Source organism: Camelus dromedarius, chromosome 1 (assembly GCF_036321535.1).
Source record: "Camelus dromedarius isolate mCamDro1 chromosome 1, mCamDro1.pat, whole genome shotgun sequence".
NCBI classification, from domain to species: domain Eukaryota; kingdom Metazoa; phylum Chordata; class Mammalia; order Artiodactyla; family Camelidae; genus Camelus; species Camelus dromedarius.
Window position 1 is genome coordinate 52,146,206 of NC_087436.1, and position 21,696 is coordinate 52,167,901.

The 21,696-nt window shown below is 36.9% G+C and overlaps 1 protein-coding gene across 2 annotated transcripts in view; it reads left to right on the plus strand.

Annotated features, from left to right (window-relative positions):
• PPP3CA (protein phosphatase 3 catalytic subunit alpha) overlaps positions 1–21,696 on the plus strand; it is a 288,055-nt gene that overhangs the window by 243,603 nt on the left and 22,756 nt on the right. For both annotated transcript variants that reach the window (XM_031468717.2, XM_031468724.2), the window contains exons 9-10: positions 9,075–9,200; positions 12,098–12,172. In XM_031468717.2, the coding sequence (XP_031324577.2) occupies positions 9,075–9,200; positions 12,098–12,172 (201 nt within the window). The remainder of the gene's footprint in view (positions 1–9,074; positions 9,201–12,097; positions 12,173–21,696) is intronic.

Consider the following 21,696-nt stretch of genomic DNA (forward strand, 5'->3'; position numbering starts at 1 on the left):
CTTAAAAAGATACCCTCTAAAGCATGTGTGCTTTTGCTTGGTGGTTTATTCCTCTCTGCCGTGAAAGTGTCATTGCTGGAGGCCACTTTCTGAATAGATTGGTTTTAGTCCCATAGTCACCTTGCTTACATTTTAACATTTAATTAATGGGACAGAAGGTGAAAAAGAAAACAGAAAACCTATCAAGATTTAATATTTAAGAACTGCTCTCACTATAGATTTTAATTGAATTAATCTACACATAACCTGTGTGGCTTTGCTCTCACAAATGACCTTGATTTCTTACCCATCATCGCTACACGATTGTGAATTTCAGCAGTTCAGTAATTGCGGAACTTCAACAAAGTAGGTATAATGTGGCAGTGAGTGAGGTAATCCTCGCTTTTCACAAAGCTTTGCCCATAGAATCAGAGAATTTTAGATCACAATGTCCTGTGAAGCCTTATGTGGGGCAGAAGGCAGGACCCCAAGCAAAGGTGGGTCCTCCATCCACCTTCCTTGTCAGTGCTCTTCTGCTGTCACTTGGGCAGGATCTACTGAGGCCTGCACCTTCAGGTGTTCCAGTCCATGTTCTGACAGATGGTTATTAGACTCTTACCCTGGACTGAAACTACTCTAGAAATCTAATTCTCTATAAAGCATTTAACAGGAGGAAAAACAGGAACTCTCTCTCTCTCTTCCTCTCTCTCTCTCTCTCTATATATATATAGTACTATATATAGCATATTTACTGTAGATGTAGTAAATTTTGAAGATATGAGTCAGCAGATTATCACCTGCTATTCATTATCTAGACGTTCTAGACCTGCGGGAGACTCTTGGACTTCACCCTGACAATGTCAGAAAGTCCACAGTGACATTACTTCCGGGAGAAGAAGTAGTAGTATGAGCTTAACATTAGCTTGGTGCCAGTGATGTCTTGGAGACAGCAGCCTAGAACCAATTCAAGCTGCAGCTTAAGGCTTGACATGAAGGACAAGCTTGAAGGTGAAAAGACTGTTCTGTGATTGCATACATACACATACAGGCACTCGTTTTCAAGGTAACTCCCACCAAGAGACAGTTACCCTTGTTGAGAACCTGGAGCTGGTAAGTACCAGTTGTGTTGAATGAGAACAGGGCGTGGCTCAGTGTTTACTCCGTCCATGCCTTGTCCTTCAGCAGTTTAAAGCTTCAGCTAAATCTTTCTCATTTAGTCCAGGGTTGATTAAACCTTACTTTAGCATTGTAATAGTGTGGATTAGAATTGAAAAGAGGGTACCGACTCAAATTTGTAAAGCGCTCAAAACTGCCAATGACTTTTTCTTGTTGACTTAGCAAAAAAATTTTAATGGTAGAAACTCAAATTGTCTATGTGAAACTGTAACATTAAAAATGAGTCATAATGTTTGGCTGGACTTGAGCTAATTCCAAGGGTCAATTTTTGGCCCAAATTCTCTGGGTCCTCGTATATTGATGTGACACATTAGGTGGGAATTATAAAATGGCAAAACTGTTAAAGATAGATAGCCATTCTCTCCTCAAAGCATGTGAAACTGAGGCATGATACTTTACATTTTTCAGATGCCAAGTATTTTATCTGATTGTATATATTATGAATATTAATCACATATTATTTTATTTGATCTTCATACTTTGAAGATGAGAGAGCAGGCTGTAATTATTCCTAACTTACAAGTTTGAAAGGTAAAACTCAAATAAGGGAAATATTTGCCCAAGTTCACATGGTTACTATGTGACAGAGCCAATATTACTTCCACTCTTCTATTTTCAGGACTCTTTTACAATTTTAAAACAGAATTTAGCCTCTGAAGTGACATGTTACCTTTTCCCCAAATTCCTACATGCACCCTTCAGACTTCTGTTCATACGTGGTTACATTTTTAGTGTCCTGACAGGTTATGTTTTACGTTTTTGTATTTTTCTATATTTTCTCTTTCATCGCCTGTCTGCCTTCTTTCTTTCCTTCCTCTCTTTCTCCATCTTGTCCTTCTTTTCTCTACTTCCTTTCCTTCAATCTTTTCTTAAACCAACATTATTGAACATCAACCACGTATGGTACAAAGCTCTATAAAAGAAAAAAAGATCCATGCCTTCTTCTTTTCTTCTGTCGTCTTCCTTCCACTTACTTTACTCAAAATTCTATATTTGAATAATACCCAACTCATCAGAATTCACTAATGCAATGCTAAGATGGGAAACACATCACACATACATACTTATTCACGCACAGAGAGAGAAATGGTCATACGATTGGCTCAGATTATTTCACAGATAGATGTAGTATAGTCACCTTCCTTCATGTAAGATAACATTATTTTATGTAGGAGACTGGTGACAAAGTTAAAGAAGGCGTTATAGGTGCCATGAAGGAGGCGTGTGCAAAGTAAGAACAGGAACAAGGTCTAGCTGTGGGCATAAAAGGATTATCTATAGAAGCATATGTGTGTCTGTCTCTCAATAAATACAAAATCATTAGCTCATTGCTTCAAGGAGATTACATACACCTACTGTTTGTATCCATTAATAATGAAACATTTCAAGCTGGTTGCAATTCAGTCTTTATGTGGAAGTTACTGAGCATTTGCCTGTGAAATACCCTACGTTAGGTACTGAATCGAGCAATTTATTAAATTTCTCAGGAAACCCATACTGAAGAGTATCATTATGAAAAAATTACATGCAAATTGAAGACTTGAAATCCATCTTCATCAGTGATTTGAACACTTACTTTGTGCCTGACCTTGTGAGCTGTAACTAGCTAGTGAGAAATGCAGCCCTTGCTCACCAAGTGCAACAACCCTCATGCCCTGGTTAATCTCCCTTTACCTACATCATTTCCTTTATGTTGGTCACTACTAATGAAAGAGGAATCTTTTAAAAACAGAATCTATCAGGCAAGTAGAGGGCATTGAGAAGAAAAAAAAAAAAGAGTTAAAAGTCAAATTTCTAAATGGCAGGAATCATAGAGATTGTATTCATAGATGCTATAACATGTACTATAATAACTATGCATATATGTGAGTGTGAGTATGTATCTTCCCAAATTTTTTTTAAAAATTTACCACCCCCAAATATAATCTTTATGGAAACATATAAATTTTTAAAATTTTATAGCGTCTCTCCCAGAGAGACAACTCTTTCATGCAGTGTACCAACGTAATCTTAAAGTACTGCCAAAGGACATTATGAGTGCTTAGTCCTACCTCAAGAATTCTATCCATCAAGCTATCATGCCTCCTTCAGTGAGGGTGGGACTTTGCCAAAAGAACAACTGACGCCAGGTTTTCTACGAAAGTGCCTAGGGGTAGGAGAGTTGAAAAGGAAAAACATCCGGGGTCTATTATGCTTTTTTTTTGTTGTTGTTGTTGTTGTTGTTTTGCTATTTCTGGCTGGCTTACAGTGACTGTGAAGCACCCCCGTTTGCTTTCCTCTCATCTTTGTTTCTTTTCTTTCCCTCTGTCCCATCTTTTTGAGTAGATGGTCAATTAGAGTTAAAGAGGGGAAAAATGGTAGCAGAGGGGTGAAAAGGAATAAAATGTATCATTTCCCTTCTTTTGAGCTCTCTGTCCCCTGTATTCAAACAGCCCTGGTAGTGCTGAGAATGCCTGAGGTGTGAGGGGAGCCGCACAGTTGCTAACCTGAAGGCTGTCAGAAAAGGAGCTCTGGGTTTCTCTTGAAACCCACTCGGACTGTGTTAAACCCATGGTTGGGTGAACTGGTCGTTGCATCTTGCTAGCAATATTTTGATAACTTCTCTTAAACTGGAAGCTCTCCTTTGACCTTCCTATTTTTGTCACTTACTGCCCTGTCATCAGCTTTCCTCTGGTGGCAACGGTAAGGAAGATGCTGAGAAATGTTATCAAGTTCTTATGAAATAGTGGTTTTTGTGTCTCATCAAAATGTCAAATTTTAAAGTAGGAGAGAACCTTTTAATTTACAGGTTTGGGTATGGCCTGGCAATTTAGTGCATGTTTGGTAGATGGAAGATTGGATTCGTGTCTAGATTCTATTCCTTGGGTTTCACTACAATCAGAGGGCCAAGTTACATTATTAGGAACAGTAGCGGTCCAGGGCCTCTTCCCTGTTCCCAAGTAGAAGCAGTCTCTTTATTACTGGTTTCATCTCTTTTATATAAGCATGCTTTACATAAGCTTGCTTTGCATGCTTTGTAGGGTCTGCAATAAAAATATTGGCCCAAGATATTGCACAAGTTTGCAACCATGATTTTGACAGCCGAGAAAGAACTGGCAGTCAGGTCTCCAGATCCACAGGGGTTACTGTTCTTTCCACTATGCCAGACGTCTTCTGGCTGTTCTTCACAGCTGCATGTGCAGGAGAAGAGCGTTTGTTTCTGTGCTGTCTGATCTGCGCTGAGTTACGATTGATGGCATGTATACGTACCATAATCCCTCTCCAGGCTTTTGATACAGTTGTGAAAGGACTCGAGGTCATGTGTAATCGCCCGCGGAACAGAGGAGTTCCTTGACGGTAGACTTTGTTCTTTTTTCCTCTCTCTGTTTCTCAGACAAGGTCTCCAGAGGTGGTCTTGAGTGATTCTTGAAGTACAACCATTTGTATTATTTATGTTGCACTGGAGATAAACGTCTTTCAAGTACTTCAGAGACAAGCACACTGTTAGGGCTTCAGAGGAGTTTCGTAATCCCAGGGACAGTCAGAGGCAGGAGGAAGGGGCGGAGGACGTGGGAGGTGGAAGATGAAATGCTAACTGTGAATTTCGTGACTGGATGTTTGGAACTGTTTTAATTTTTTTCGTTTTTTGATACATAGATTTATTATGCCAAAAAATCAAAATTCATAACTTATGAGTGTAAGGTTATTCAAGAAGTATTTTTGCATGCATCTTTTATGTGGCTGAAGAAAAAAGAATACATATTGTTGTATTTGCATTTGAAGTGAAAGTTATTCTTTTTTTAACCGGTAGAAAAATAAGAAAAAAATTACCTTAGTAGCCTCTAGAATTACTGAGAATATTCCTCGATTATTGCATTAATGATGAAGTCTTTGTTCCAGAATTTTGTTAACATCATTCAGATCTGAAAGAGGTCATGTAAATTATCTGGGTAAGCCCATGTAGTTTAGGTGACGTAGAGGCATAGAAACATTAAGTGACCTTGAGTCTCCTGAGTAATCAATGACAGAATCCATCTAGCAGTCTAGGCTCCTGGCCTTCCAGTCCAGTACTCCTTTTTAAAAAGAATAAATGTGGAAGAAGAATCTGTGTCTAAAACTTGATTGGTGTCGAATGATTTATGCAGTTGGAGTGAGAATATTGTGGAGTGCTAGAAAGATGAGGACTTCAGATTCAGACCCAAACCGAGGTTTGCTGCTTCTCTCATGTGACCTTGGAAAAATAACTTCTCTGTTTACTTATTTTCAAAGTGTAAATAAGAACCACTTTTGAGAGCTACTGTGAAGAGTTGGGATTATATCTGCAAGAAACCAAATATAGTATCTGGTACAGAGCAGATGCTTAGAAAACATAGCTACTGTTAAATTGTGTTATTTCTGCTGTTAATTAACAAAAATAAAATCTGTAAACAGTATCTGCTTTATCCGTAGGCTCTCAGATAAATTGTGTTGAGCCAATATCAAATGAACAAATGCTTTATCTCACCAGCTACAAAACAGAACTTCTGTTTTATCTATTGGACAAGCCTCACCCACGCTTGTGAATTTGCATCCTATTTCATTTTTCTCAAACAAGTATTTTGGCAAAAAGCTAAAATCTCTTTAATTATGAATACCATATTAAAAGTTAAATTAGTATAACAGCTAGGACTAGAATTCATACATTTATAATTTAGGAGAGACAGAGGGAATGGTGGAAAGGGAGTGGATTTAGTGTCAGTAAAGCTGAGTTTGAATTTGAATGAGCTCTTCCAGTTCCTGGTTGCATGATTCTGAGCAAGTCACTTCATTTCTCAACCTCCAATCCTTAGTCTATAACGTGAGGGTAGCCACACCTCCTTCTCAGATTTGTGATGAGGATGAAATGCCGTATTATAGAAAGCCTCTCTTTCCTCTGGGGTACTGTCAGTTACAGCACTTAATTTTCCATCTTCCTGCTGTACCAACCCAACGCTGATAAAAGGTATGGGAAACTTAGAGGAGAAATTACTCTTCAAAAAGATAACTTAGAACCTTAAAAGCTTCTTTTGAAGATAGGAGGATACATTCCTGCTAAGAATGTGCAGTAGTCAAAAATAGTCACGGTCTTTTCCATGGAACAAGCGCTCAGGCAGCACTTCACAAAGGCAGGAAGAACTTCACCTTTCCCGTCTGGCAGATCAGAGGGATTGATGTTGTAATTCGCCATGATTTTTTCATTTTGCATGTTTTTAATACTTTGTGAACATATCCTTAGGCCACATGACATATGGCGTGAATGACAGGATAATGCCAAGAAGAATGGATTTACAGATGCATATGCAGGATTTGGTATTCCATGGGAAGACGACAGTAACTCCCTTCATTCAGTGCGTTCAGTGTGGACTGCACTCTCTGCATTTCTTGTCCCCAAACCGTCTGTGATTCTGTTCCCTGGAGTTGTGTTGGTCAGCCTGAAATATGCAAGGAAAAGATCTTGTAACCGAGTCCAAACTTGTTCTGCTCACTGCATGACAGGCCAATAAACCGGGAGACAAGGGGTTGGGACAAGGAAGAATAACGACTTTATTTGGAAGGCTGGCAGACTGAGAAGATGAGGGACTGATATCTTAGAGAACCATCTTCTCCAAGACAGAATTCAGGTTCCTTTTATACTAGAAGGGGAGGAGCTGGTTGGTTTTTGCAAACTTCTTGGTGTCGGAATCCTTTGTTCTTACAGCTGTCCACATAGATCAGCTGTAAAACCTCCAAAAGGGAAATGTTATTCTCTGTTCTGCAACTTTCTGTCTCTGTATCAATGGAAAAGTGTCATACCCCTAAAGGTCAGAGCCTGGAGAATGGGCTCTCCTGTATATTTCAGGCTATATGCAACATTCTTTTATAAAAGGTGCAGAATTAGCATGACTAAACATAGAAAACAGAGCACGGGGTTAGAGCTAAAGGAACAGATCTAATATGGAGTCAGATTTGTTCTTCCCTATTATAATCTTACTCTTCTCAAGTATGATTTTAGTTAACTGCAAGCTGCTGAAAACCTCCACTTATTGTTAGGCTGCAGTATGATGTATAGAGTATGCAAATCACAGAAAACTCTGTATCCTTCCCATACTCCACACTGATCAAACTCACTAAGATTGTATTAGTTCAGAGCCACACTTTAACAATGGCGTTGCTGATGGGGCATGCATCCAGAACAGGATGAACAGGATGGGGGAAAGACTGTAGAAGCTGTCTCTAGGTGGGATTGAGAAGAGTTTTCTTGAAAAAGATTATAGGGGAAATATCAAGAAGAATCCTTAGCTTCTGAGCATCCATGCTAAGAAGGTGGTATGTGGAGCATAAGGAAATAAGAAGCCTGTTCTATGGTACTTAGCCTACAGACATAGAGAGACATTGGCATATATGTATATACATAGAATAGCTGTGATCAGAAATTGAATAATAAATGCAATATTAAGATGTGAGTCCAGAGCTCTAGGAATTCAGTGGAGACACATCCACCAGAGGAAATCAGAAAGATTTCACAGAGGGGATAGTGTTTGGCCTGGGCACCAAAGGGTGGGGTACTTACTCAGAGGTTTCTGAGAAAACATTCCGGGTGAAAGAACAAATGTGGAGCTACGAAAGCAATGTCATGTTTAAGATATCACTAAGTAAGAAGTTAAGTAGGATATCAGTGCAGACGTTAATGCAAAAGCTCAAACCCAGTAAACTTCCAGTAACTTCTCAAAAAATAGGTTTTGAAGGGCTGTCTTTATCCATAGCAATCACATGCTGTAACATATCTTTATGTAAAAGTCAGCTGAGAATTGAAAAGTAATGAAACAATTAATTTCTCTGTATTTTAAATCTTTAAACAAAACAAAGAAAAACCCATTTGACATCATCTAGGATCCGTTCAACAGTTTCTGCTAATGCAATGCTAATCATGCCATGATAGGATAATAAAAGTAAAATCTTGCCAAAGCTCAGGAAGGTACGATATGAGAGTATTGTTCTTAATATTTAAAGGATGTCATTTAGAAATAGAAGCATACTTGTTCTGTATTTTTCCAGAAGGCAGAACGAGGATCAGTTAGTAGTAAAGAAGGTTTAAACTCACCCTGAGAACTGCCCCGACTTAAAGTTGTCTATCCATAGAGTACACAACCCCGTTAAAGCAGGTAGCTTTTGCTTCACTGAAAGTATTCACAGAGGCTGGCTCTCTCTGGGTCAGGATTGCTGTAGATGAAGTTCTGAACCTGGTTAGAAGTGAGACTGGCTGTGCTCTTAGCATCTCTGCAACTGTAACACTCCATGTGAGTGTGTATCTAACCTCCAGACACCAGACAAGGCAGAGTGAAGCAGGCAGATTGATCTTCCTGTTTTTCTGGATGGTGCATCCCTTTCAGAAGTTAAGGGTAGAGTCAGATGCCAGCATATTTTAGGCAGGATTCAATCCAAACATTTTACTTAATTAATTCAGTCTAATTTAACCTATTTTGTACAACTGTTGTGAGTTCTACTGGGAGAAAAGTGTGCTTTAAAAAAAATAGAAACAAGTTCTGTTCAAATATTTGAGGTGGTTATTAAGTTACGTCATACTAACTTAGCTATGCTACTTTTATTAGTGTCACCAGGTATTAAGTAAGACTAGAATGTTCTTGGCTGCAAGAGGAGCTTGATCCAATTCCTAACAGACATTTGATTAACTATTGTCTATAGCATGTGCCAAGTTATAATGTCATTTCATTCATCGTATTCGTATATTGTGCAGTTACATATTACACTGAGGGAAGTTTAAGTCCGTCAGTAGTATAAACATTCATGACTAATGAAGCTATTTGCCTTGATGTTTTGGAACTTAAGTCAAGTAGTTGAGTTTTTCTGGATCCAGGAAAACCACATGTAGAAGCAGAAATAGGTACTCGTGACCCTGATGTCTCTCTTTTTGTTGTTTTCAGCTGCAGTATTGAAGTATGAGAACAATGTCATGAACATCAGGCAATTCAACTGTTCTCCTCATCCATACTGGCTTCCCAATTTCATGGATGTTTTCACTTGGTCCCTGCCATTTGTTGGGGAGAAAGGTACGTTGTGAAATCCTGAGATGTTCTTAATAAAATGGCATAGGAAGGAGAGGAAATGTGGCCTCTTTTATTTGCAAATACTCAGAAAGAGAAACACCTCGGCCTAACCAGTAAAACTCACGAGCTGCACCTTGAGAGAAGGGATTTGAAAGTGTGTTGCTGTGTGCGCTGGTAACAACATGCAGTGAGTGAATTAAGGGGAAACGAAAGAAATGAGGACTGTTAGGATAATTTATATGATCTCATTAGGATAATACAACTCTTTAAAAATAACAGATACATAATTTTGACTGGGTTCAAGCTAAAATGGCTACCTTTTTTTCTTACCCCTTTGTATTATAATTCAAAAGTTGCTATTTTATTTCACAAACTACCTGTCAAATTGAAAGGTTAGGATAACCATGCTTTCCTCACATTTCTGATATTAATAATAATCATTATACGGAAGTGATTAATGGCTCCAATATTTTGAAAGGCTTGTACAATAACAAAAAAACCCAGTTTATTATAAACATAGTGGCCATTGGTATGTTACAAGGCAAGACAAACTTATATTTAAAAAATTGTCTGTTAGTGTGCCCCAGTTTTTCAGAAGAATTGGCCTTTTCTTTCTTTCCTTCCTTCCTTCCTTTCTTCTCCATTTATTTTGTTTTTGTATTTTGACCCAAAGCCTCAGCAAAAATTTTGGGGAAAGGTCTGCATCCACTGAACTTGAGCTTTCAGTGCAGGAGGCATGATGGTGATAAGCTGGATCATTACTCATGCAGCTTCTCACAAATCACAGTGAATGGGCATCGTAATAAACATAGGAGTTTGTGTGTGTTCAAGAAAAAATGATGCCCTGTGAGGGATTTCAGAGAAGAGCTGTACATCTTTCTGAACTATTCATAATAATACATACATTAATGTTTATATGTATTTATTATTTTACTATTTATGCTATTTTATATTAATATTTATATTTATAGCATGTTAATACTGTATATATTTATTTTCCTACAATATTTATGGCTTTTTCCCTTAAATATCCAAAAATGATTAAACCAAGAAGTTATGAATTGCCAGCAAAGAAATCTTCCCTTTCAATACCAAAATAAGTCACAAGTAAAGGTTCCCAGTACCACTCCATGTCTCCACTTTCTTGAATCGGCCAGACCACAGCATGGAAACCAAAGCAATGTGAATCCTGACAACTTCCCTTAGAACATGCATCATTTCAGTTATTTCCATTAATTATTCAGATTTTGAATATCTGTTATAAAAGAAAATATTAATGTATTTGTATACATAATTCACTTTTGATAATTAAACTAAAGCTTTGGATTAATGTTGGCTCCACTTAAGTTTTACTCTTTATCATGTATCTTCAATGCTAGAAAAATATTGATTTTAAAAAGTAATTCTTAGAGGGGAGGGTATAGCTCAAGTGGTAGGGTGCTTGCTTAGCATCCACAAGGTCCTGGGTTCAATTCCCAGTACCTCCTCTTAAAAAAATAAAAAAATAAATAAATAAGTAAACCTAATTACCTCCCCCTACAAAAAAAAAAGAAATTAATTCTTGAAAGAAATAGTGGACAAGCTTCTTTTCCCATTCACAATAGAACCCAACCTAATTGTTTAAAATATTCAATACAAATAGCATGCAACTTAGTAAAAAGTCATGCAGTACTAATTTTCTGTGTATAATGCTTTTATACAACCCTCTTGTAATGCATTTACTCAACTAAATTTCTTATTAAATTTACCTAAACCCCATTTGTAAAACCTTTTTGAAAATGAAATGCAATGATCTATGTATCAACACATTCATTTTTGAAAATCAGTATTCACAAAATAAAGGGAGAATAAAGGAAGGAAGGAAGGAAAGAAAGAAAAGGCCAATTCTTCTGAAAAACTAGGGCATACTAACAGACAACTTTTTAAATATAAGTTTGTCTTGCCTTGTAACATACCAATGGCCACTATGTTTATAATAAACTGGGTTTTTTTTTGTTATTGTACAAGCCTTTCAAAATATTAGAGCCATTAATCACTTTTGTATAATGATTATTACTAATATCAGAAATGTGAGGAAAGCATGGTTATCCTAACCTTTCAATTTGACAGGTAGTTTGTGAAATAAAATAGCAACTTTTGAATTATAATACAAAGGGGTAAGAAAAAAGGGTAGCCATTTTAGCTTGAACCCAGTCAAAATTATGTATCTGTTATTTTTAAAGAGTTGTATTATCCTAATGAGATCATATAAATTATCCTAACAGTCCTCATTTCTTTCGTTTCCCCTTAATTCACTCATTGCATGTTGTTACCAGCGCACACAGCAACACACTTTTAAATCCCCTCTCAAGGTGCAGCTGATAAAGTAAAATATATTAATTCATCAATCAATAATTTTTGTTAAACACAAGACCACATGCCTATCACTAAGCTAGGTTCTCTAGGGGACTAAACAAATTAAAAAAGGGATCCAGCATTCACTTGGTCCCTAGGAACGTAAGTTTGTAATCTGGTCTAGATCTAGGAGCAAAACTGTACAAATAAATACAAATTCAAAAGTAACCATTTTCTCCTTCATAGATTTATAGTATATTCACATCCCCATTTTTTATTTATCCATTGTCTGTTGACCTATACTTGGTCAATATTACCATTAGATTTTGTAGATATGAGCTAATAATTTTAAAAACATAAAGTCTGCATAGAAACACAAAGACTCTTAACTTTTATAATCTGAATTTGATAGAAACTACTTTGCAGGAGATTCTATGCTCAATATAGGTTATATATATATATATATAAAAATAAGACAAGCCTGTTCATTCACATTGCCAGAGTCATCACTAAGGTGATAGTAGAAAACTTGGACTTTTTGTTCTTTCTTTCCTTTTTCTCTCTAGTGACCGAGATGCTGGTAAATGTCCTCAACATCTGCTCAGATGATGAACTGGGGTCAGAAGAAGATGGATTTGATGGTAAGAGTCTTGAGCGTTTGTGCTAATGCTGTTTGCCAGGTGATTACTTGGCGTCTCATAGATAACCCTGAGAATAATTGTCTAAGATTTTGGATTATGTGCAAATCATAACATACTGTTGAGAATGAAAGATATTGTTTATTCTCTAGTTGCTCTGAAGAAATATTAGGAAAAAAAACCATGAGGGAATTTTCCTATTATCCTGAAAACATTGTTGAAGCAGTGAACTATCTTAATAACCACCATCTTTTGGTAACTCACATCGCTAAGTGACTTTTTTGGCTCTGTTAGTGAGGTTGTTCCTGTCAATTTTTCAATGATGTCTGTGATAAAAGAAGGCACTTACACATTGATATATTGGTATTTATGTCAATCCCAATATTTTTTCATATCTATAATAATGAATAAGCCATGAGGTTTTTTTATTGTTTTTAACGATACTGTTTGGTATTCAGTTACTCTCGAAGAGTATGCTTTCTATAAAAGACAAAGATTTATGAGGTGAATGGAGATGGTGAGAAAAAATTTCTCTGGCTCTTCAAAAGGACCCTAAAATGAATGGAAACTTAACAAAAATGTAGTTGGAGGACAAAAGTATGAGGGCAAACTTCACTTCCTTAAACATTTAGTAAGTACCTACTCTGCATAGGGCACTCAGGATTCCAAAGTGCATTAAAGACCTCAGAAGAAGTTACAGTCTGGATAGACTGATGCATAAACAGATAATATAAATAAAATAAGACATGTTATAAAATAAAGGATGAAGGTGGCAGTGAAAACTAGGTATTGTGGCAAGTTTAAATTGATACAATTTTTATCTTTAAAAACTGCGCTTGGGTAAAATGAAGCAAGAATGTGGCCCTTTCTGAAAGTTACTTATCAGGACAGCATTATTTAATGTTTACTTGGGTTTAATACAGATCACATCTATAATTGCAGAATACCTAATGCTGAAGGCAAAATAAAATAAAATGTTCATATATTCATATAAATAGAGTCCATGTACTTGTATAAATTTAAAGTGTGCAATTATTCCTACCATCTCATAGTTTTTCTTTTTTTCTATAACATCTCTTGTCTTCATTACTTGTCTCCATATATTTTCCTCAGTCATTTTTCACATTACAAGGGGATGTACAGTATAGAGAAGGAAAGAAAAACTATCTATCTATATACATATACACACACATATATATATACATATATGTATGAAAACTTTTACTAGGTTAGAATTTGCTAAAGAATAGTAGTAAGAACTTACTTAAGTAGATATATTGATATATTTCAAAATATCCAGATAATCAGTGTATATTTTGTGCTTTATACAGATTCTCAATGTTTCTGGTTATAGCCACAGTTTGCCATTGTTAACTTTTCTAGGGATAGTGATATCATTTAAGAGATATTATTCTTTATAATGGCAGAGACTTTTTTTCCTAAAAGAAGAATACTAACCTGGTGGAATCTAAATCTTTCTTCACCTTATTCCTTTTATTCCTCAAAAGAAAGATTAGAAAGATTAATTAGCATTAACATGTTGATATTCCTCTGTTAACAAATCCCTGTTTTAGCCAAGTTTGTTGACCAATAATTATAATACACAGTATATTAAAAATGTAACTTATGGTATGGAATAAATAGACCTGCATATGTTTGTAATGATACATTAATCCATTCATTCAGCAAACATACGTTGAGTACCTACTATGTGCTGCCAGGTCTTAGAGCCAAAAGTGCCTGCACATTTTAAGAGTGCAGGTGTTTGCTGCACAGTTGACTGTTATTGCCAAGACTACCTCAGTGTTCTACTTCACTTATAGTGAGTTCTCTTTACCCACCCACTCAGTCACGTACATGAAAGAGTATATTTTGAAACTTCCTCTGCTTTAAAATAATTAGATCCAATCAATGTGCTGTGCTCATCAGCACTTGTTTTGAAGCCTGTTCATTCCAATTAAACGAGTGCATGTCCTTTTCAAGGCACTTGGAAGAAGTTTGTTCTTTCTAAATAGACCAGTGAAATCTTAACTGCCACGCTTAAGTCTTAGATCAGTCCGGCAGAGAAACAGCTACGACCTCTCCATGTGATTTTTTTTTTAGTTCAAATCTCCTGAATTTGCCCTCTCAGGAAAAAAAAAGCAGACAGAAGTAAGTTTTAATTAAAAATATGTTTAACTTAGGATATTGTACATTTTAGAGTAAATCATCAGAAATGTTCTTCAGTGCTTTATTTAACATGTCACAAAAATTATGGATTTCTTCAAAGGTACTCAAAGAACAACTTGTAGAGCTTCCCAGAACTCTGACTCTCTTTGGGACAACAGTGTGTTGAGAACATATATTGAAGCTTTTTTTTTTTTTTTTTTTGGTATTGTTTTCAACCTTAGGATAAAATTTCCAGTTCTCCCACCCTGTCTGTCCCTCCTGCAGGCAGCCTGCAGAGTGTGTCCCTCCCTGGGGGCTGGCCTCCTGCTCTGCCTGTCAGGTTCCTGGGCTTGTTGTTGGCTACTGAGGTGAAAGCAGGAATCAGAAGACATCAAATGACTTAACGAAAGCCCTTCCTTCACTTGCGGCTCATTCTAAAGAGGAGCCATCTCTCGATGAGTTATTTATCCAACCCTTCTCAGTATTTTGTTTTATACCCAATGTCAACTGCAAGAGTCCAAGTTAGTCATGGTGACTCTGCAGACCATGCCTCTCTGTTTATCTTCTCAAGGTGACTTCTTAGTGTGTATAGAGCCTGTGGCAGGGAGGAGCTCTCATGCCCTTGGGGAGTGAAAGGTGTGGGATTAATTTTGCCTCTTTCCTTCAGGTTCTCTCAGCCCCGCTTTACCACTCAGTGGTGATGCTGGCGGCAGCTAACACTTAGGTGCTTAACATCACCCTAAGTCATTTCTGTGTGTACTAACTCTTTCCTAATTGTGCCTTTTTGATCAACAAAAATTTATAATTATTACCTGTCGTCCATTTTGAGTAAATTTGGTAGGTTATTTATATTATCTCGAATCCTCCAAACAACCTTTTGATTTAGGTGTTACGATGTTATCCCAGTTTTTCATAAGAAGCTAGCCAGACTCAGGGAGGTGGGCTTAAAACCTCAGGTCACACAGTTAGGGACGTAATAGAGCTTGGATTCAAACTGGCGTCTGCCTGGTCCTTAGGCTCCTGAACTTTCCACATTCTGTGATTACAATGCTTGAAATCTTTCTTTTTTTTTAACAGCATGAGTTTTTTTTTAACAAAACAACACTAATAGCTAAACATAATGTACTTTCATTTGTTCTGTTAAGTGTCCATAAAATAAAGAAATAGGTTTCTTTGCACTATTATTTGGTCATGAAAGACAAAGCAAAAAAAAAAAAAAAGTATCATTCTACTCTCTTAACCTAAATTTACTCTGAGAAGTTATAAGCGTTTGATAATGTTAAAAATTTTATTGTATCTGAGCAGACAGAATGTCTCCTGGCTCGCCTAGGCTTCTACTGGGTGGAAATCACGTCTTGAATCTCTCCTTCTTAGCTTCTGCCTTACAAATAAAGGAATGGGAGAGCCTATCTATCTAAAAAGATTGCTGCTTTAAATTGGCCCATGGTTCTTTTATGTTGAAAATAAAATACAAAACTTTTTTTGTCTTGTAAAATTTTGAAGCAGATTAATGCCAGTGAATGTCTTTTGAGGATCTAGTTTATACGTATTGGGGTCTCTGATTCCTGTTTCCACTTCTGATTTTGGATGATAAAGTGATAGTCTGGTTTCAATTTGGGTTTATTATTTACCAGAACATTTCAGAGAAGTTAAAAAATCCAAGTAGATGTATCTCATTTGGTAGTTAATTCTCATTAATGAAGAAGACTGATTTCAGACGAAGAATTAGTAAGTGATCCCAAAATGTGTGTGTGATGGGCCAGGATGGGGAGGCAGCAGGCAGGGAGCAGCTGATAGAAATCAAGCCATCTGCATCACAAAGCTTGCTTTACTGTTCATTATTATATTAAGGGCGTCTGGAATAGCAGTAAGCATTAGAAACCTAATGACAATTTCATGAGTTAGAAATATTTATTTGGAACTTTCTTTTAGTCCTAAAATCTTAGACTCTGAGATCACTTTATGTATATGTATAGACACACACACATATATACAAATTATGTTTGAGACTACGATATGTAGTAAGTCTGGCTAACAGGAACGAATTATAGAGGTGAAACTGAAATCCTATAGAATAAGAAAGGCAAGAGAAAAATAATAAAACTAATGTATTTCAAGCCAAATATAGTTTCAGGCTGCAATGGAAAGACTTAATATTAAATTAGAATTTATGTCTCTGCTTTCATCTAAGGAGCAAACCACATGGTGGAACTCTTATCCTTTATCCACATTTTTGCCTTATCCTAATGTTAACCAGAGGCAAGTCACTGAATACAGGATCAGAGCAGTTTTTTGCATGCCTCTATGAAACCATTTAAATTGTATACGAGAAAATTATCTCCCATCATCTGCTTTGAATTATTAGATAATTCTTCAAATCTAATATCACAGGTTCCAGAGTGTCTCCCCACTGCTTTCTGTCTAGCTTTAAAAACTCATACAGAACTTTTTAAAGTGCAAAGTTGGGAATTAGTGGGACTAACGTGGCATCTTATGGGTCCTTGAGGAATACCTCTATAAGGGTTCCGGTATATCATTTTCTACCAAAGCTGTATTTATCTGCCATGATGAATGCTTGAGATGAATTTCATCCTAAAAACTCCCCTCTGCTTTGTGCATCTGGCAGCACATATACTAAGAGCCATTAGCTTAGAGCTCTCCTTGTGGCTGTAATTATTGTCATTTCTGAGCAGCTCATCTCAGCATCTCAGATTTCAGGTTCCGAATCTGGAAAAAAATAAAAAACAAACAGTTGTGTGTCCTATAATAATTGGCCATTTGGGGGAGAAATTCTCACCTTTTAATATAGAAAATACAAAGAAATGTTTAGATCTACTACCGAAAAAGAGCTCTGAGGAGCACGGCGGTGACGTGACTCTTGTTCTGTCAACTTTGAAACATAGCCAGCAGTCTGTGAGCAGAGGAGGAACATCATAAAAGCAGTATTGGAGAAAAAGCAAATACTTTTTCCAAGCTTGGAAAAATGCTTGGAACAGAGGATGAGTTGGGATATAATTTAGGGACTTCATAAAGTATCTCGAAGTTGACTAGATCCAAACAGTGACTAGATCCGAATAGTGATAGTGTTCATCGTAAAATAAAAAGGGAGCTATTCCAAAGAGCTGTCCAAGGACTTGCAGCTCTGGAATCAGTGGGGCAAAGGAAACAGAAGTGGATTTGGATAGGTCAAACTTCGGTGCCTAGGAGAATGAGAACATTTATGGAAAAACACTCATCTGTTTCAGAAGAAAGATGAGCTTAGTGACAGACGTGTGTTTGAGTAAAAGTGACACACGTAACTCTGGAAATGTGCAAGCAGGATTTGGCAGTGGAACCTTGAAAACTGGGAACAAAATCTGGCCTGTGATAGAGGCTTTGAACTAAAAGTCACAACTGAATCTACTAAGAGTCAGATAGGCCTCCAAAGTTACTGATGCAGAAGGAACTACCAGAAAATTGAGGACTGATCCATGAAATTATCCCTTGATGAAGCTGGAGAAGGAAGAAAAACAAGTGAAGGAAAAAGGAGTGATGAGGAAGACAGCATAAGAACCAAACTTGGGTAGCAGCTCAGGCAGCAGCTATTGAAAAGGATTTGCACCAAATGCAGAAAGATTACTGTGAGGTATAAGTTTGACCAGAAAACAAACTATTAGGGCATAACTTTGATTATCAGATAACAGTATTGAAAAGAGGGAAATAGCAAAATTGGTTTTATTTTTATAACAGCTAAAAAAAGAAAGTTGAAGTCATTTGTAAAGGCCAAAAACTAAAATAAAATTCAGAGTACCTCAATTTTAATATAGGGTTATATTTCTATCTTATTTTACATATTATCTTTTTATTTCCATGTCAAGTTATCTATTCATGGAATATTTCTTTCTGTGTATTCAGTGGCAAACAAACATGTGGTCTCTGCCTTCACGGAGCTGACGGTCTAATACGACAAGACAGTTTTCAACATGCTGGTCTCACAGAGGACTTAGAGGGTTGGAGGAGGGGAGTGTGCATGAGGATGAAGCATTTAAATATTTTAAATATTCATTAAATATAAAATAACTGAAGGAGAAAACATAAAGGACATCTTTCCTGTCCTGTTCTACTTCTGACAAGGAAAAGAAAAATGCGTTATGTATTTTACTGCTTTAAGAAGGATGGCCATGTGAGAAATCCATAAAATTTTTCAGAAAATTATATGCAAAGGTGCATATCAGTTTATCAGTTTTTTCTCTTATTTTTTGAAAATAACTGAGTTTGCACAACCTTCCAGTTTATTGTTGAGTTTTCTCAATTACTTAATATTTCAGTGTGTAACTTATAAGCTGAATCATTTTTACTACTATAAATGTGTCCTTTGTACTCTGCACCCCTTATAGTATGGGTAACTGCTTTTTTTCATCATGGTTATGCCACAAAAAGGAAACAAATAGTTATATACAGTATATCATTAAAACTGAAGCATGTTTTAAAAATGCGCAGGCATTTACTAGGTACTGGAGTATAAATTCCCATCATATTTATGGGACCAATATTCTGGGGCCTTGGCTATCAAACAAGGTGCCTAGTTAGCCACCCTACTGTAATCAGTATCATGGAGTCTGACTTCCATGTGATTACAGTAAGTCTTTTTAAGTTGCTAACTAAAATGATACAGTGACACAGACATTAACAGTACCAGTGTCTCTTCTTACTGTACTACATTATTTTGCACGAACGAGTTTCCTTATTAGGTGGCATAATTTTCACATTGCATGGAAACCCAGACTTTGCAGAACAAACTAAGTGTTAAAAAGAACAGCTGTATCCTTGTTACAGCTAATTGGTTGGCTCATGTCCACCATTGGCTAGAATATTATAATAATACTCTGGAGTTTCATACTGTATTTCCGTAGTCACATGTGCTATACACATATACAACATTCGCAGGTTTAAAAACCATTGATTTTTGTAGCATTTGAGCCTTCCTTCAGCTTACGGTGACATTGGCCAACTTATATTAAACATTAGCTATTCCATATCTAAGCATACACTTCAATTAAATGTATTTATAAAATGTATTTGAGAAGGAAGTCCATGTTGCATAATGAAAGGAAATAAGCATGGGCTCTGTAAACCTTGATGCATTCTTTATTTGAAAGATATTGAAGTAGAGAGCTCTCTTTCCTCAACAAAGGCAGATTTTGTGTATATGTGTGTCTATGTATTTTAGAAAAACTTCACTTCTTACAAACAAGGTTGAGGTAATTGGCACATCAAAGAGGCATTCTTCATAAAGAGAGCTATAGTGGGTAATGTCAGCTTGCCGAAAATTAATAAGAGAAGAACATAAAATATATTTCTCTTGTGTTTTTGGCACAAAAGATTTTTTTTTGTACTTAAGCATTTTATAGGTCCAGCTCCTTAACCTGAAAATCATACTTATATGAGAATAATTAATAATTGAAGGAACCACCGCAGAGTTGTTGGGAGTCCAGAGTTTGTAAAACATTCTCTTTATAGTTGTTTGATCTCAGATGGCAGGTTTAAATGCTATACGAAAAAGTTTAATAAATGCTCAGAAAATCTAACGTTTAAAAATATTTTGCTATGACAGGAATCTATTTTCGCTCTTCTAAAAATCCATTTCATTCCTTCATCTTTACTCTTAGCTCACAAGAAGTTACAAAACTTTCTTCTAGTTTTTCTCAGAACTCAAAAGAAATAGAAATCTTGATTCTGTTTGGCCAGCTCATCTTTGTGGAGTGGTCTAGTTTTTTTTTCTCAAGGCAAAACCAGCATTATCCCAGTTTCTCCCCTGCCATCATCTGGGGTCCAACCTTCAGCCTCATTGGCACAAAACTCGACTGAGATCCCAACTTAGGCAGCTTGATATTAATGAAGATCACACAATCAACCTTTTAATTTACAGTGAGAAATGTAACTATTGGAAGAACTGGAATATTCACTTCTGCACAAGCATTTCCTTCTTAATATAAACAGCGGACATTTCTGAGTATCCTGGGCCAGGTGCTCTCGCAGGTGGCGCAGTCCCGGCACTCGTGTCTGTTGACTGTTGAGAATGAATGAGCGCATGACTTAGGTAATTATTCCACTCACCTGGGCAGCAGATCATCAGCCTACCACTCTCATGCATCATGGCTTGGGTTCCCAGCTGATGACCTTAGGTCAACAACTTACCATTTGAAATCATGCAAATGAAGCACTTGGAACCTTCCTCATTTTTTAGATGAGGGAGGTGAGACTTAGAGAAGCTTAGTCATTTGCCCAACAAGCACAGTCTGTAAATGGAGGAGCTGGGACTCAAACCTTGGTCTTTTATTCCAGAGCCCGGGTTCTTTGCCACTGTGCTATTCGGCCTCTGACATGCCAGTTCATTTGTCTTAAAAGAAGTGAATGAGTCAGGCAGGTGTCTATGATCTGAAGCTTTGCTGTTGGGCCAGAACGCTTAAGGGCTGTCATGGGCCCCTGCATGGTCCTTCTCTAGACGTTTCAGAAGTTTCCCTTGGCTTCTCTTCTGTCTTATGTCTCTGTGGGTGACGAGTGCAGGTTTTAGTTAATATATCCCTTTCCTCTGATAATATATTTCGGTGATGTTAAAGCCTCACAACCTAGGAGCCGTTCTGCCTCTTCAGGTCATCTGTGTAGGCCTGTGCACTGGTCGGTGGCCAGAACCTGATTCTCATTTTCCTCCTTTTTGGGCAAAGCCCTCGCCGCATCCCCTCTGTACTGACAAAGAACCCTGCCTAGTTCCTGAATAGCATCAGAAGATCTTTGAGTGGCTTTGTTTCAGGTCAGCTCCGTGGATGCCAGTGCCTCGGCCATCCTCTGCTGTCAGATGGCGGGGTTACACTACCTTCAGCCTGCTTTCTTGTGTGCTGTCAGATGGTACTCAGTTAGCTTTCTGTCTAGGGTATAACACATGGGACAGTCAAACATAGTATTTTACTATATTTGTGCCTTTTTTTTCCTTCATTCTCTTTAATTTCCGAGATAACATTTGAATATCACTCTAGTATTTGATAAATGTATAAATCCATAAGGGGCCAGAATTAAATCTTGTCTAAGTGCTTTCTTCCAGCATTTAGCATATATGCACAATTAGGCCCTTAATGAATAACTTTTTAACTGTTGCATCCTTACCTATATCCAGAATAATACTTGGTAGATTAAACATCCAAGCATCATGATTGTTTCTCCTATAGACAATAAATCCACATTATTAGCTTGACATTTGTAATTTTGTCTCATTTTGCTTTTATTTTCACTTGTCAGTTTACAAAAGTGATGCATTTGTGTCATGACAAAGAGTTTAATTCAAGTGGGATTTCACACACTATTGATTTATACTTTGGTAAATATAAATAAACTGAGAAGTCCTT